This window comes from Oncorhynchus kisutch, linkage group LG23 (genome assembly GCF_002021735.2).
Source record: "Oncorhynchus kisutch isolate 150728-3 linkage group LG23, Okis_V2, whole genome shotgun sequence".
Taxonomy (NCBI): domain Eukaryota; kingdom Metazoa; phylum Chordata; class Actinopteri; order Salmoniformes; family Salmonidae; genus Oncorhynchus; species Oncorhynchus kisutch.
In genome coordinates, this window is record NC_034196.2 from 19,045,614 (window position 1) to 19,061,744 (window position 16,131).

Below are 16,131 nucleotides of genomic sequence, written 5' to 3' on the forward strand. Positions count from 1 at the left end.
CTAACTAGCTGCTAAATGAGGCTTTTCCCCAAATCCTGTTGGCAAGACCACCAATAAATCCTCCCATAGAACAAAGGCTTGAAATGCTTGAAATTGCTACTATTTTAATTCAATCCCTATGTTGGTTGTTACTATGTGGTAGTGTCATCTCTATATCTCCTTCTGAGAAAGATTAATCACAGTTTTTCTCCCCATAGTTGAAGTTAGCTATGCTAGCTAACTTTAGCTTGGCTTGTTTACCTCTCTAGTAGGGGCGTAGCAAGTTGACGAGGCAGGGGGTATATGTGCATTCAAATAGCGTGCATATGAGAACCAATCAAAAAGCAGCTCAAAGTCGCTCAATATTTGAGCTATCCTCCCCTTTTCAAGCCGGAGACTCCAGACTACTGAATCACAGCAAGCTGTGCAGTCACATCAATTGCGGGTCAACCAGGCCCCCTCATCTCTCCATAGATTAATCTGAGAGCCTGCCTTTACATAGCGCATGTAAAATCATGACCCGTCCACGATGAAAAAATAATATCTTATTCAATTATTAAGTTATTTAATTAACAGTTGCTGGCATCCAGGGGTTAAGTGTGTACGTATAGTATCAGTCAAAAGATTGGACACACCTACTCATTCAAGGGTTTTTATTTATGTTTGCTATTTTCTACATTGATAGCCCAAGTAGAGGTGGAAGAGCCACTATGCCATAATTAATCAGACATCAGAACTATGAAATAACACATATGGAATCATATAGTAACCAAAAAAGTGTTAAACAAATCAAAATATATTTTAGATTCTTCAAAGTAGCCACCCTTTTCCTTGATGACAGCTTTGCACACGGTTGGCAAAATAAAATGTCCATCATGCATATTTAAAGATAGGGTATTTGTTCCATGAACATAGAGAAATACAATTTTAGTCCAAAACACAATTTCATATGTTTATGTGCAATATTATGTTGGTGACATGGGGCATTACATCCGCCATTACATTGTGGTCGTTGACTGCACAGCTCCCTTAATCCCGAAAAGGGGAGGCAAATTGTTCATTCCTTTTTAGGAAATCAGCACACACCCGTCTGTAGCTGTCCTGTTAAAAGAAGAAGGGAAGAGAGGGAAGAGACCCGGACTCATTACACTGTGTAAACCTGTTTAACCATCTCCGTCTAGACTAGCGGCCGTTGCCTTGTTGTCTGTCAAATTCAATTTTGGAGAATCAGAAGCCGCCTTGGCATGGAGGTCGAGGCAATTTCGCTGCCAATAAATCTCATATAACCAACAAGGGACTATGTTTAAAAGCCCTCCATTAGCTATTAAGAATGCAGAGATCTTCTTAGACTTGTTAGAGTTGCCCCTCGCAGTACCACTACACACACACAGACTCAGACATCTCCCCCAATGACGCTTGACCACTTGCATGCTAAAGGCCTACAGTGTTCTGTCAAATCCAGCTGCTAAAGAAGTCATGTCTCTAAAAGATATGTGCTCTGTTTCGAACACTGTGTGGCATCACTGTAGAGTTGTTTCTGCATTGTGTCAGCACTTGGCTTTTAGGCTATTATTTGTAGTCAAAGATATGGTGGAGAGATGCTTTGACACTTGAATATGCTAACATCCTTTAAAGTAATATTGGGATGAAAAAAATAATGCATTAAAATTGGACTATGTTGAACAATAGTAAATATAGTCCAAAATCAATTCAATATTCATCAAATATTAGGCTAAACATTTGGACATAGTTTATTGAAAATAACCAAGGCACTCTTACCAGAATGTTGATGCAAAGTTAAAAGCCATATAATATAACATAACTATTTGGAAATGTTAAAACCCTAGCAGAGCACTGCTGGACCAGAATCAGATGGGTTGTAATAAAATTAATTGGTGGTAAATAGAGGCTGATCTGAGCCAGGTCACACAGCTGTCTGTCTGAAGGGCTGTGTCCTGTGGGAGAAAACATGAAGACTGACACATCTGCTTACTCTCTGTACAGTAAACTATTCACTTCAACACATTACAGTATTATAGTGAAATGACCAAGCACCCTGGTAGCAGCAGTAGAAAGGTATGAATTATGGGGAAGCCAGGTGGGGCTCCACCCCCCTGAATGAGACTATAGCTCCCTTAAATGCAAAGATTTTCCTTAGTACTTCCTCATTTTCACCATTTGTTTAGCCTTTATTCCAACGGATTAGATTTATCCGTTGATTTATCATTGTTTGCTTTTGGCAGTCAGCTGTTTAGAGTGATCATTGCTTTGTTTTCAGGTGCGTGTGAGTACTGGTGTTCTCAGTGCCATCCGTGGACAGAAGTACTACACCATTTATTTAGCTTTATTTATTTATTTTCTATGAATATTTGTTTTCTTTCCTGGATCAGCTGATGATGATGGTTGACAATATCACTAGACATCTAGCCTACAGCTTAGATACCATTATGCATCCAATCCATCCAACAAGTAGTCTATAAGTTAATGACAGTAGGGCCCATAAGGTGACTCTTTTGGTTAGAAGAGGTTCAAGCATTCAATTTTGAAATGGCATAGGCCTAGATTGTTTTGGATTTGTGTACCCATGAACTGTATTCACGTCTAAACATAATTAAATGTTGCATAGGTATAATTACACTTAAAGTGCATTTACAGAGATGTCCAAGATCCAGGAATTCTAAAGTGTTTAAGTTCAATGTTCTAATTCAATTGTTAAATGCTTAGTAATGATAACTAATGTAAGGAAAGAACCATAGTGTTTCATGTTCCACGACCTGTGAAGACTCCAAGTATTAACTCATGAATTATGGACAACTCATGAAGTAGAGTGTAAAACATGTTTTGATTCAACTCATGTATTATATTGAATGTAGGCTACCTGTGTGTGTTAATGTGTGTAAAATTGAGGGTAGGGCACGGGCCGTGGTGCCGGCCTAGTGGAGGGTAAATGCAAGTAAATTCTGCAGAAAGATGTTTTCTGCAGAAAGATGCACTGAAAGTATAGGGAGGGGGGCATGTCCATAGGGGGAGCAAAATGTAAGGTAAGTGACCGTTGAGGGAGTGTGGGCACACTTTTTGGTGTTTTGTACTGGCTTTTTAGGCTACATGCAGTTTGTATGATGGAATTATTTTGGAGTGAATGAACACAGGTAGCCTACTTTTTGAAGTGATTTGTTTGACAATCAGATGAAAATATAATGACTGGTTGTGTTAATACCGTTTAAATTACGTTTTTATCTTTAGGCTCAAGTGTGTGCACTCAATAAAGACCCCCGAATGTCATGGTGTAATTCCCACTCTGAGCAGTAGACTATCCTTTCTCCACCCTTTGAAGTAGGCTTACTGTAGTTGAAGTCGGAGGTGGACTGGCCATCTGGCATTTGCCCAGCTGGTCCATTTTCAGCAAAGTGGGTGCGTTTGCGCAAACTGATCGTATCCGGCTTATAATGGGGTCCTCAAACAAACAAATGGGCCGGTGTGTTAGAAATGCCATGGCCGATTGATGGTCCCAGTCCGCCACTGGTTAAAGTGCATTCACAGACAGACACATGACAAAATAGACAGCCTAGCAAAATGGAAGTGACATTTGTCAATCCATCACAAACATAAAATGCTATTTCCCACATGCAAAACCCTTTGTAATTATAAAATGAATGCACTTACACGAAAAATGTAACTTTACCATCAAAGCATGCATTATAACTTCATAACAGTCGTGGAGACTCGAATTCCATTGGTTGCCTCGAAAAGCATATCCTTGATTGCATGAAAAAGCTGTTTCAAGACAAATGTATTCCCTATTTCTTTCATTTCATATCTATGGTGAGGTCTCACAGAACCTTATATCCGCATTATGAGAAATTATGTGTATACATCAACACAGAAGGAAGCAAGTTGGAGAAAAAAAAGTATTAGGCTACAGATCTGACTACACCTGTGCTGCCGCCTCCTGGACAGACATGACTACCGAGCGCGTGCAGTGGCTGTAGTATAAACGAACAAGCAGTTTAAGAGCCGCACTCAAAGCTAGAGAACCGCGCATTGGGAGCGGGATGGCAGGGAGAGTAAAGCACCACGTCCTCCTCCTCATGGGGCTCTTGCTGACAGGGACCGCTACAGTCCGGGGAAGCAGAGGGGGAGCGATGCTTGATGAGGAGAGGGAGAAGGAAAACGACGCAGAGAGCCCGTGTGAAGTTAAAACCGTTACCGTTTCTACCCTGCCTGTACTCCGCGAGAATGAGTTCAGTTTCACCGGCGGTGGCTCGGGGAACGTGGCCGGAGGAGGGGAGTCCCGACTCCTTTTATTCGTTAGAACAGACCTACCTGGACGAATTTCCGTTATGGATGATCTTGACAACACCGCTCTCCCATACTTCACACTGGGTAAGAACATTATAATCTTACTGCCTCTTTACTGTCCCCCAATCCATCACTGGCTTTACAATGGTTGCTCATGGGGACCACTAACATATGCCTGGCCGGTGGTATAGACTATATTTACTGAATTACAATAATTGTTTTCGTACATTCAAAATGTAAATACTTATTCTACACAGTGAAGTGTCATCTAGGGCTGAAAATGATGGCAGTTTATTGTTAACAACATGATAGCCCAAGTAGAGGTGTGTTGGCCAATCAACGGGAAGAGCCACTGTGCCATATCTATCTGGTACAGGGAGTAAAACAGCGTTGGAAACTTATATATGTATCTAAACACCACTCATGTAATGAAAACGCAAGAATGAACTCGACACCATTAGTACATGTCTCTCTCACTCACCGCATGCACATACACACACCAATTGGGTCATTTCTTGTGTACTATGACAAATTATGACTGTAAGTGACATGCATAGCCTTAAGTATTAGGCAGTGAGGGAATGCATAGATTGCAATTTAGCTGTGCAAATCTGCATGAAATTGGTATTTTTGTATTTTTATGAACACATTTTTCATAGCAGAAGACTAGGACATGTGCAGCATTGAAGGAAGTTAGATTAAGAAATGCATAATAATGTAAGCTTGCTACAGTGTCATAATTTTCTCATTGCAAATTGCAAGGTTTAGGCCAGGGCCCACATATGAGGTTGACTCTGCCTTGCATTGATTGAGTAGTGTTTATTTGTGTCCCTTAGAAAAATATCTTTATAAGCACAGCAGTGGGCCACAGTTGTCAATCTTCAAATAACATACACACAGTTAATCCTATATGAAAAACAAGGTTTTGGCTTTCCACACCTCCTGCCCATGAATATAATATATGCGCATGTGTATACCCATGTGGTTCTGTAATTGAATACCATATGCCTTAGAAGAACTAAGGGGCTTCAGTGATTGGACAGTGACTGTTAACCGTAGGCCTGTGTTATTGTAATGTGATAGTAAACAGCATGACTGTTTTATATTCACATTCAGAGGTAGTAGTCATCTGTGTGTGGGTCAACAGACTGTGTCAAACTAGTTGATATGTACAACCATATATACATTCCCTGAGTATGAATCATATAGACTCAATAGATGTGCTAATTTTTGTTGTGGTTCATACAATATACAGTATACCGTTCATTTTGAACTTGACCCCATGGCAATCGAACAATGCATTGCCTGTTGTGACTATGCACAACACCTGACTAGTATAGTAACCCGCACATGTTGTGGAACCCATCTCTCGCGCTCTCTCTCTCTATGTCTCTCTCTCTGTCGGTCTGTCTCTCTGTGTCTCACTTTATCTCTCTCTCAGCCCAGCAGCATTGAGACTGCAGACTAAACAGACTGCAGGGTCTGGAGCATATGCTTGTAAATCACTTTCTTTTCTCATTAAGGACACGCGTCGACTCTTGAGTTAGGACTCTCTGTCCTTCCATTCAGCCAGCCAGCAAATTTGCTGTGCTGTCGCCATGACTGCTCTTTGCGTAGGGGGTGGGGATGGATTTAATCAGGTCTTGATTTAGATTAGTGCCTTCAGAAAGTATTCATACCATTTCTTATTCCACATTTTGTTGTGTTACAACCTGAATTCAAAGTGTATATTCCCACCCATCTGCACACAATACCCCATAATGATAAAGTGAAAATATGCTATTTTTTGTTTTTGCAAATTTATTGAAAATTAAATACAGAAATATCTCATTTACGTAAGTATTCACATCCCTGATCAGTACATGATAAAATCACCTTTGGCAGGGCCTCCCGAGTGGCACAGTGGTCTAAGGCACTGCATTGAAGTGCTAGCTGTGCCACTAGAGATTCTGGGTTTGAGTCAAGGCTCTGTTAACCCATTGGGCAGTGCACAATTGGCCCAGTGTCGCCCGGGTTAGGGGAGGGCTTGGCCAGCAGGGATGTCCTAGTCCCATCGTGCACTAGTGACACCTGTGGCGGGCCGGTTGCAGTGCACGCTGACACAGTCACCAGGTACACAGTGTTTCCTCTGAAATATTGGTGCGGCTGGCTTCCGGGTCAAGTGGGCAGTGCGGCTTGGTTGGGTTGTGTTTCAGAGAACACACGGCTCTCAACCTTTGCCTCTCCTGAGTCCGAATGGGAGTTGCAGTGATGAGACAAGACTGTAGCTACCAATTGGGGAGAAAAAGGGGTAAAAAAAGAAGAAGCACCTTTGGCAGCGATTACAGCTGTGAGTCTTTCTGGTTAAGTCTCTAAGACCTTTGCACACAATATTTGCACATTATTCTTTTTTACAGTTCTTCAAGCTCTGTCAAGTTGGTTGTTGATTATTTCTAGACAGCCATTTTCAAGCCTTGCCATAGATTTTCAAGCAAATTTCATTCAACAATGTAATTAGTACACTCAGCAACATTCAACAATCAACATTCAGTGTTTTAGGTTATTTTCCTGCTGAAAGGTGAATTTGTCTCCCAGTGTCTGTTGGAAAGCAGACTGAACCAGGTTTTCCTCTAGGATTTTGCCTGTGCTTACCTATATTCCATTTCTATTTATCCTAAAAAAAACAATATTGTCCTTGCAGATGACAAGCATACACATAACATGATGCAGCCACCACCATGCTTGAAAATATGACGAGTGGTACTCAGTGATGTGCTGTGTTTGATTTCCTCAAACATAACACTTTGTATTCAGGAAATCAAGTTAATTTCTTTGCCAATTTGTTTGTGCCATATTGCAAACAGGATGCATGTTTTTCACTCTGTCATTTAGGTTAGTATTGTGGAGTAACTACAATGTTGTTGATCCATCCTCAGTTTTATCCTATCACAGCCATTAAACTCCGTAACTGTTTTAAAGTCACCATTGGCCTCATAGTGAAATTCCTGAGCTATTTCCTTCCTCTCCGGCAACAGAGTTAGGAAGGACACCTATATCTTTATAGTGACTGAGTGTATTAATATCAAAAGTGTAATTAATAACTTCACAGTGCTCAAAGGGATTTTCAATGTCTGCCTTTTTCTTACCCATCCACCAATAGGTGCCCTTCTTTATGAGGCATTGGAAAACCTCCCTGGTCTTTTTGGTTGAATCTGTGTTTGAAATGTACTGCTTGACTGAAGGACCATACAGGGCCCTCATGTTAAACACTAAGCAAATCTTTACTCCTGAACTTATTTAAGCTTGCCATAGCAAAAGGTTTGAATACTTATTGACTCTGCTTTTAATTTTTAAATCAGTTGTAAAAAATAAATTATGGGGTATTGTGGGTAGGCCAGTGACACAAAATCTCAATTTATTCCATTTTAAATTCAGACTGTAACACAACAAAATGTGAAAAAAGTCAAGGGGTGTGAATGCTTTCTGAATGCATTGTAGAAGCTCATTCACTGGGCAGCCTGGCTGGGTAGCAGTCAGACGTCAAGCACCACAGCATGCACTGAGGGATTTTCTGGCGTCATCAGAAGCCTTACCGGGTCAGTCAAAGGGGGCTCCAAGGTTATTTGTTGTGAATGGGTGGGGGGAAAGATATGGTAACGTATCAGAATATTATTTTTGATGATATATTGTATCGTCTTGAAAATATCGCAATATTTTTTTTTGCTTGTTTTTTGTACCTGCACCAAAAACTCCCGTATTTTTCCTTCATAGCTGGTTTTCCATATTTAACAAAAAAATATTGGGCAAATTAGTATGACTGATCAAAACTCTATAATAAAATCACAATTATCGAATGACAATACATATATAATTGTGAGAAACGCAATACAGATCATATCTGCACCTTAGTATTGTGATGATCTTGTATTGTGAGATCCCTGGAAATTCCCAGATGTACAGTTGAAGTCGGAAGTTTGCAAACACTTAGGTTGGAGTCTTTAAAACTCGTTTTTCAACCACTCCACAAATGTCTTTCTAACAAACTATAGTTTTAGCAAGTCGGTTAGGACATCTACTTTGTGCATGACACAAGTCATTTTTCCAACAATTGTTTACAGACAAATTATTTCACTTATAATTCACTGTATCGCCAGAGATTGTAACGTTCGTCGTTGGGAGAAAGAGAGGAGGACCAAGGTGCAGCGTGGTAAGTATTCATATTCTCTTTTAATGAACACGAATACTCAAACAAAACACGAGAACGAAACGTAAACAGTCCTGAACGGTTAAATACAAACACAGAACAGAAAATAAACCCCCACGAAGCACAAGTGGGAAAAGGCTACCTAAGTATGATTCTCAATCAGAGACAACTAACGACACCTGCCTCTGATTGACAACCATACCAGGCCAAACGCAAAAACACAACATAGAAAATGGAACATAGACAACCCACCCAACTCACGCCCTGACCATACTAAAACAAAGACATAACAAAGGAACTAAGGTCAGAACGTGACAGAGATTAACGTACTTTGGTGGGAAAAGAGCAAATAAATCCCATAACAACCGTAAAGGACCTTGTGAAGATGCTGGAGGAAACAGGTACAAAAGTATCTATATCCACAGTAAAACGAGTCCTATATCAACATAACCTGAAAGGCCGCTCAGCAAGGAAGAAGACACTGCTCCAAAACCGCCATAAAAAAGACAGACAACGGTTTGCAACTGCACATGGGGACAAAGATCGTACTTTTTGGAGAAATGTCCTCTGGTCTGATGAAACAAAAATAGAACAGTTTGGGCATAATGACCATCGTTATGTTTGGAGGAAAAAGGGGGAGGCTTGCAAGCTGAAGAACACCATCCCAACCGTGAAGCACGGGGGTGGCAACATCATGTTGTGGGGGTGCTTTGCTAAAGGAGGGACTGGTGCACTTCACAAAATAGATGGCATCATGAGGGAGGAAAATTATGTGGATATATTGAAGCAACATCTCAAGACATCAGTCAGGAAGTTAAAGTTCCGAATGGACAATGACCCCAAGTATACTTCCAACAAAGTCAAGGTATTGGAGTGGCCATCACAAAGCCCTGACCTCAATCCTATAGAAAATGTGTGGGTAGAACTGAAAATGTGTGTGAGCAAGGAGGCCTACAATCCTGACTCAGTTACACCAGCTCTGTCAGGAGGAATGGGCCAAAATTCACCCAACTTATTGTGGAAAGCTTGTGGAAGGCTACCCGAAACATTTGACCCAATTTAAACTTTTGAAGGCATTGCTACCAAATACTAATTGAGTGTATGTAAACTTCTGACCCACAGGGAATGTGATGAAAGAAATGAAAGCTGAAATAAATAATTCTCTCTACTATTGTGACATTTCATATTCTTAAAATAACGTAGTGATCCTAACTGACCTAAGACAGGGACTTTTTGCTAAGAGTAAATGTCAGGAATTGTTAAAAACTGAGTCTAAATGTATTTGGCTAAGGTGAATGTAATCTTCCGACTTCAACTGTAGTTATTTGTAGGAAATGGATAGTACCTGTATCCAAACTGGCAGTTGATATCCACTTACACGACAGTATGTCCTTGTTGTGGTTTATTTTTTTAAGTAAAGGGCACCTCAGTATGACAGTATTGACAAGTCAACATGAAGATAGATAGCCATATACAGTATAGTGATATTATGTGTCAATATTGACTTTTTTCTCCAAGTAATGGTAGTACTACTGACAGTGTATGTGGTGGTATTCCTGACAGTATGTATGCCATGAGGCCATCATATTGTACTCTGTGTTTTTATTCTAAGTGGTGTAGTCTACTACAACAATATAGCTGGCATATTTGTTTGATTTCTGATTGAGCAATAAAGTAAATAGAGGGGATTAAAGGGAAACATTAAGTATGAAATCAGAATGACTTGGTGGGAGGGGAATCCCACACTATCCCATCACTATTTTTTTCCATATCTGTTTTCCCTCTCCTTTCTTACATAATGACAAAATGTTGACGCCCCAGGATGATACCAAGACTTAGGCCTTACTGCACACACGCTAACACATTATGAAACACAGACTCAGACGGACACATCTCCCTTTATTCAAAAGCAGAATAGTGAGACTCCACTCGGCTCCCTCAGTTCCCATCTCTGCATTTTAATTTGTGAATGAAGTATGGTGGTCACAGGTAGGCTGGAGGGGGAGTGTTTCACTGACCGGTCTTTCAGATGCTCGCCCCTCTGGCCACAGCGCCCAGTCTTGATTTATTACCATGAATGTCATTGAGAATGGATGAGCATAGAAGGCACAGAAGGAAAAGGACACAGAGGAATCCTTTTCCCCCCATTTATCTCTTTCCCATTTTTGTGCATCATTTGAAAGCAGGGCGACACACCAGAATATGCAGTGGCCACTGCTCTGCTCTGTGTTGGCATCTGCAAGATGGTGCATTTTGTTATGCCTTAGTGTTTTTGGTTAGATCTGTGTGTGGGTGTGTTTGTGTATGCAGTTTTAAGTTTCCTGTTTAAAATTAAAGGCTATAAATAAGGCACCTTATAAACTTCTTACTGGCAAATCCAGATGATGAATTTGACAGATTTTAGAGCTACTTGGGCTCAAAGGAAATCACTTTGTTCAGTACTGTACATGGCTGATTTTGAAACACCTCATTACCGACTAACCTTATAAAGCATTGAGGCACCTAGTGGAAGACCAACAGTTCAAATTCAATTCTCCTTTATCTTTTCTGACATCTACACTGTTTCCTTTCCAGCACTTATCATGTTTCTGTATACCATATTATCACTCTATTGGCTTGTCCTCGCCAACCCTTCCCCATCTCACTCACTCACTCACTCACTCACTCACTCACTCACTCACTCACTCACTCACTCACTCACTCACTCACTCACTCAAACCTGTCTGGCAGATAGGGGATTGAAAGCAACTGTGGAGAGTAAGGGGAGGGGAAAAAATAAATAGAAAAAGCAAGTTGGATCCAGTGGAGAGGTACATACCCTGAGGCCCAGAGTGCTGTACTCACGGCGGTACGTCTCAATCACACATCAGGGTTTGAGCTGCATACTGCTGGGGGAGCAGGGAGGGGTGTCGAGAGTGCAGTTGTGGTCAGGGTACACTGTGGAGCTAAGATGGGAGTCTGAAAGCCTCCTGTCATAAAGGACCTGGATCTGTCATGAGTCCCTGGATTTGTTACATTGTGGGTTTGTGATCAGAATTTTCTCCGTCTGTTGCTTGGTGTTACTCATTGTCTATGACGATAAGAAAATATTTTAAACAGTACGGCAATGTCATATGTCACTCAAATGATTAGCATTGCTTAACAATGACATCACCTGTCAGTCCTGAGGGTACAGTTGCCTGAGGTGTTGTATTTGTAGGCCGTCAAGTTCTATCTGGTCTTCTTCAGTTTTGTGTAACCTCTGGACGGGTATTCTCGCTACAGCTAAGATACATTCTCATTTTCAGTATTGACTATCACTCTTAGTAAAAGCATTTTTTAAAGAAAGCCCTACCGTTATTATTAGCAAAAGCCTCTTTGTTCCACAAGAATTCAGAGATTGTTTCTCACCTTGCCAAACATCCAGTCATTGTGAGTGAACACAGGAAAGGTTGAGGGTGTTTTTGACTAATCAGTGTCAAGGCTCAAGCTCATAGTTAATGTGCCAATTTAACCAGGCTGCAACGGGCTAAGTGATGGCTTCAGCCGTGGATTCGGGAAGGAATTGTGGTCAGCGACCCATGATTATTGCATCTCTCCTCAGCATGACTTGTGTTAGTAATGGAGTGTGTTACAGGAAGCACCGCTCGCTCATGTCGCTGTCAAGTTGTGGTTGTTGTTCAACTCTGGAATCAGCTGGTTCTTTTGGCTATGTTGCAGGGTTGACATTTTTGGCACAATTGGGCCATCTTATCCCATGTTAGTAGTAGTGTTGCTTTTCAAATGTTGTATTGTACTGTTCGTTCCTTTGTCCTTCCATCCAAAATGTATCTCAATGGATCAATCATTTATCTTGCAATCAGGTATTTGTCGGATGTCAATAATAGTGTTGGGGTTCGTTCCTTGTCAATCATTGGCTCATTGGTGAAATTAGCATTCAGACAATATCTTTAATTAAATCAATCAAAAACCTTTATTAATGCAATTGCAAACAGAAGTTGACAACAGGAACATAGCATGCATGTTCCCGAGTATGTTCTGCAAAATAGTAAAGGGTCCAAGTTATTTTATTAAGCCCGAAGTTCAGCCTTAGTGATGTCACTGCCTACGTCATTACCTTCTACTCATGAGACCAAGCCCATGCATACACAACTATACAAACAAGAGTTTCAGTGTTATCTAAAGGCTCAGCAGTAAATGTCCACTCCCCAAGTTGATTTATAGTGGAATGTCTGACTAGTCTCTTATCTCTTTCACTCCTTTGCAGAGTTCTGTCTCACAGTCACACATTTCTCAGACCGTTTCTTTATACGAGGTAGACTAGAAAAGACTGTGGAACAATATTAAACCTTTATAATGAATATAACTATCTATATATATATATATATATATCTGTAGTCTAGGACCCTATACATGTAAGGAGGGAGGGGTCTAATAAGCCCACCCCTTCTATTAATACAACATAAGCATAATCAACTATTATAATACATCAAACATTTGGTACAGCCCCTATCATGACCCCAAGGTGAACCCAACAATAGCTTCACATAAGCATAGCTTAAAGGGCGAATCCGCCACTTTTCAACCTCATTCATTATCTTCAGCACCAAACCAGTGTCTACATATGCGAAAATGGTGTGTTTCTATGATGTGGTTAAAAAACACATGAGAAGAATGGTCTTTAAAATATGCTTCTGTGACATCATAGGGCATGATTAACCTTTGATGTCATCGGTTAGAACTTTTTAACTACATTTCTTTTCCTACAGAATGTAGAAAGGTGACATTTTCACATAATGTAGACACTGGTATTGTCCTGGAGATACTGAAAATGCTGTTTGAAGATCTGACTAGAGAAAAACAAATTAATCGTTGTGCAAATGGGATAAAATTGCTAGCTATTTCTGCATTTAGATTTTGGCATGACATTTGTTTCAAAATACTGCTTTGTGTGACTGAGGCCAGAATTCAATAGTAACACATTGAGATATGGAGTAGGAGTAGAGAAGACTTTGTTCTCCATCCTCACCAGTCCGTTGCTGTGTAGCTAACACCTTCTCCCACAACCACTCATAGGGCTATATGACTGTCAGAGGAGATGTCATTGACACTCTGCTTACAATTAAAGATGGGCTATAGCTTGAGACATGTAGAACTAATGACAGGTTGCCTGGTTACTAATCAAGTACCATTCTGTCAATCTGTATTCCACAGAGGCTCTTCTCTGTTTTTGCTCTGAAAGCTTCCAGAGGTTCAGTGACAACCCCAGGGATGGAGCCAGTAGAGGTCATCTTGCCGTCTTTACCTATCTCATCTTTGTTTGGTGTCAATTGAAACCAGGGGTCCACACTCTTGTCATGACATCAACAGAAAAATAAAGTGCCAGCCAATCATGCTTCCTCTCTGGCCGGATGAGCCCAATACTGACAGTCAGCCCTTTGATAGATTTCTGTTGGGCATTGTTGCCGTGGTTATCATATAATATAGTGCCGCTATCCTGCTGTAACTGACTCCCTCCAAGCCCCTCAGTTACACGCTTCTGTCTTTATGGCCAACTTTAACATTCACTGTAAGGGGATTGAATATCTCAGATGATTTAGCTTTATCTCTTCTTAGTCTGGATCCTTGTCAGAAACAGGAGGAGTGGTACGTCAATCAATCAAAATTATTTATAAAGCCCTTCTTACATCAGCTGATGTCACAAAGTGCTGTACAGAAACCCAGCTTAAAAGCCCAAACAGCAAGCAATGCAGGTGTAGAAGCACTGTGGCTAGGAAAAACTCCCTAGAAAGGCCAGAACCTAGGAAGAAACCTAGAGAGGAACCAGGTTATGAGGGGTGGCCAGTCCGCTAAATAATTCACCAAAGATGTATAAATGTTCTACACATAAACTTTAAAGAGCTGTGCAGTCTGTGGGAAGTAAATGTATATTAACATGACACTGATTTATACAAGTTATTATGTTTAGTTAATCCGCTTGCTCTTTGGTCTGCTCTGGTGTCCCCTGCCACTTAATAAAAAGTAGACTTCCTAATGGATGCCCTCTTAAAATAAAATATTTTTTACAATAGAAGCCAAAGGATAAGGACATGGTGTGGAGTAGAGGGGGGAAGGGGGTGTGCTAGGCTGAATTCTGTCACTTTGCATTAAGAGGCTGTAGAGTGTTCCTCCTCGAACAAAACACTATTTGGATAACATGTTGAATAATTGAATAGTTTCAATGATGCTTGTACTGTGTTTTGGGTTTCCTCTAAAGTACTATCACTGCTGCAATGACAATTTGATTTGGGATATGACAAAAGAGGCTGCTTTTGAGATAACAAAAGACAAAGCTGAGTGACAGGCAGAGAGTAGTACGGAGGGGGGTTGGGGGTTTCAGAACTTAAAAGGATAAAAGAGAATGAAAATGCAACAAACAGTAAAAACAGAGAATTAACAGGACCTCATTTCATTACTGGGTATATTGTATAAATGAATACCAATATGTGGCTTCTACGCAAAGTCATCCAACTCCCAAGGTAGAATTTGATAAACCATGGCACAGATTGAAGCCTGCACTTGAAATGTACTATTAAAACCACTGGCTTTTCCTCCATCGATGCCATTTGACAGGTTATTGTTTTCCTATCCCTATCCCTATTCCTGTTGTACTAGGCACATTTTATTTCTGTCAATATCAGTCCCTGGCAGGCAGATTGAATTTTCAGTTCTCTGCAGTGTGGAATAATGATATGCGCATGACGGTGTCAGGTGATTGAGTTTTAACTAAGTCAACTTAACTTGTGTCTGCTCTCCTCTTCTCCTGTGCCCTATACCCGATGCTCTGGCATGTTGTTAAAAACCCAACTGGTTATGCTGGGGGTAGTCTTTCTCCTAGTAGTCCTTTCTATAGCTGACATGAGGCCTGTCTTACATGATAAACTGACAATAAACGACCAGGGCCCCCGCTTTAACACATCTATCCAGCCCTGGCAGGGGAAGCGGGCACCTCTGCTAGTCTGCAGACGTCCCTCCGTACCCTTGCTGATCCCCGGCCTGCCATGTTTCCTGTGCCACTCTGCCTGGGAGTCGGATGCTTTCAAACCTCTCTGTTGTTTTCACACGCCGTCGTCAAAACCTACTTCTTCTAACAAGCAGAGAATGCCACTATTTATAAAAAAGAAAAAGAAAAAGAAAATGGTATTTTGTTCCGTATGAGTATTTATTTTCTTGTCAGAGTAGATTTAATTTCTCTGAAAAGCCAATGGCACCAGGAAAAGAAGGCCAATTCAATTTTTCAGGATTAGGAGAAAATTAGAAATGAAAGTGAAATAGAAAATATTGCTTTGCAAAAAGCATTAATGTTACATAACACCTTTTTTTAGATGATTATTTCCCCCTTTGCAATTACATATAGATTCCCAGTTAGTTCTTTCTCCCTTTCGACAATTCAGCTTCAATACAATTTTTTCAGTAAAGCCAAATACGTTTCCAGCATCCAATATTTTCATAGTTTATTTTTGTCATAGACGATAATAATCTTAATTCTTTGATTTATTTTCTCTAGACAACCAAGTAATCATGAATAAACAACATCAATATCAGATAGAGCCTACACAGTATTAGTATACCATCAGCTTCACCACACCATAAGTACGGACAGCTAGCTAGACAATGTCTAATGTTGGAAGAAGAGTGTGTTTCTACCAGGA

At 40.6% G+C, this 16,131-nt stretch overlaps 1 protein-coding gene across 1 annotated transcript in view; it reads left to right on the forward strand.

The window, feature by feature from the left end:
* Positions 1 to 3,933: 3,933 nt before the first annotated feature.
* Positions 3,934 to 16,131, forward strand: part of LOC109868476 (astrotactin-2) — a 413,904-nt gene continuing 401,706 nt past the window's right edge. The window contains exon 1 of the mRNA XM_031802536.1: positions 3,934 to 4,362. Within this exon, the coding sequence (XP_031658396.1) occupies positions 4,032 to 4,362 (331 nt within the window). The 5' untranslated portion in view covers positions 3,934 to 4,031. The remainder of the gene's footprint in view (positions 4,363 to 16,131) is intronic.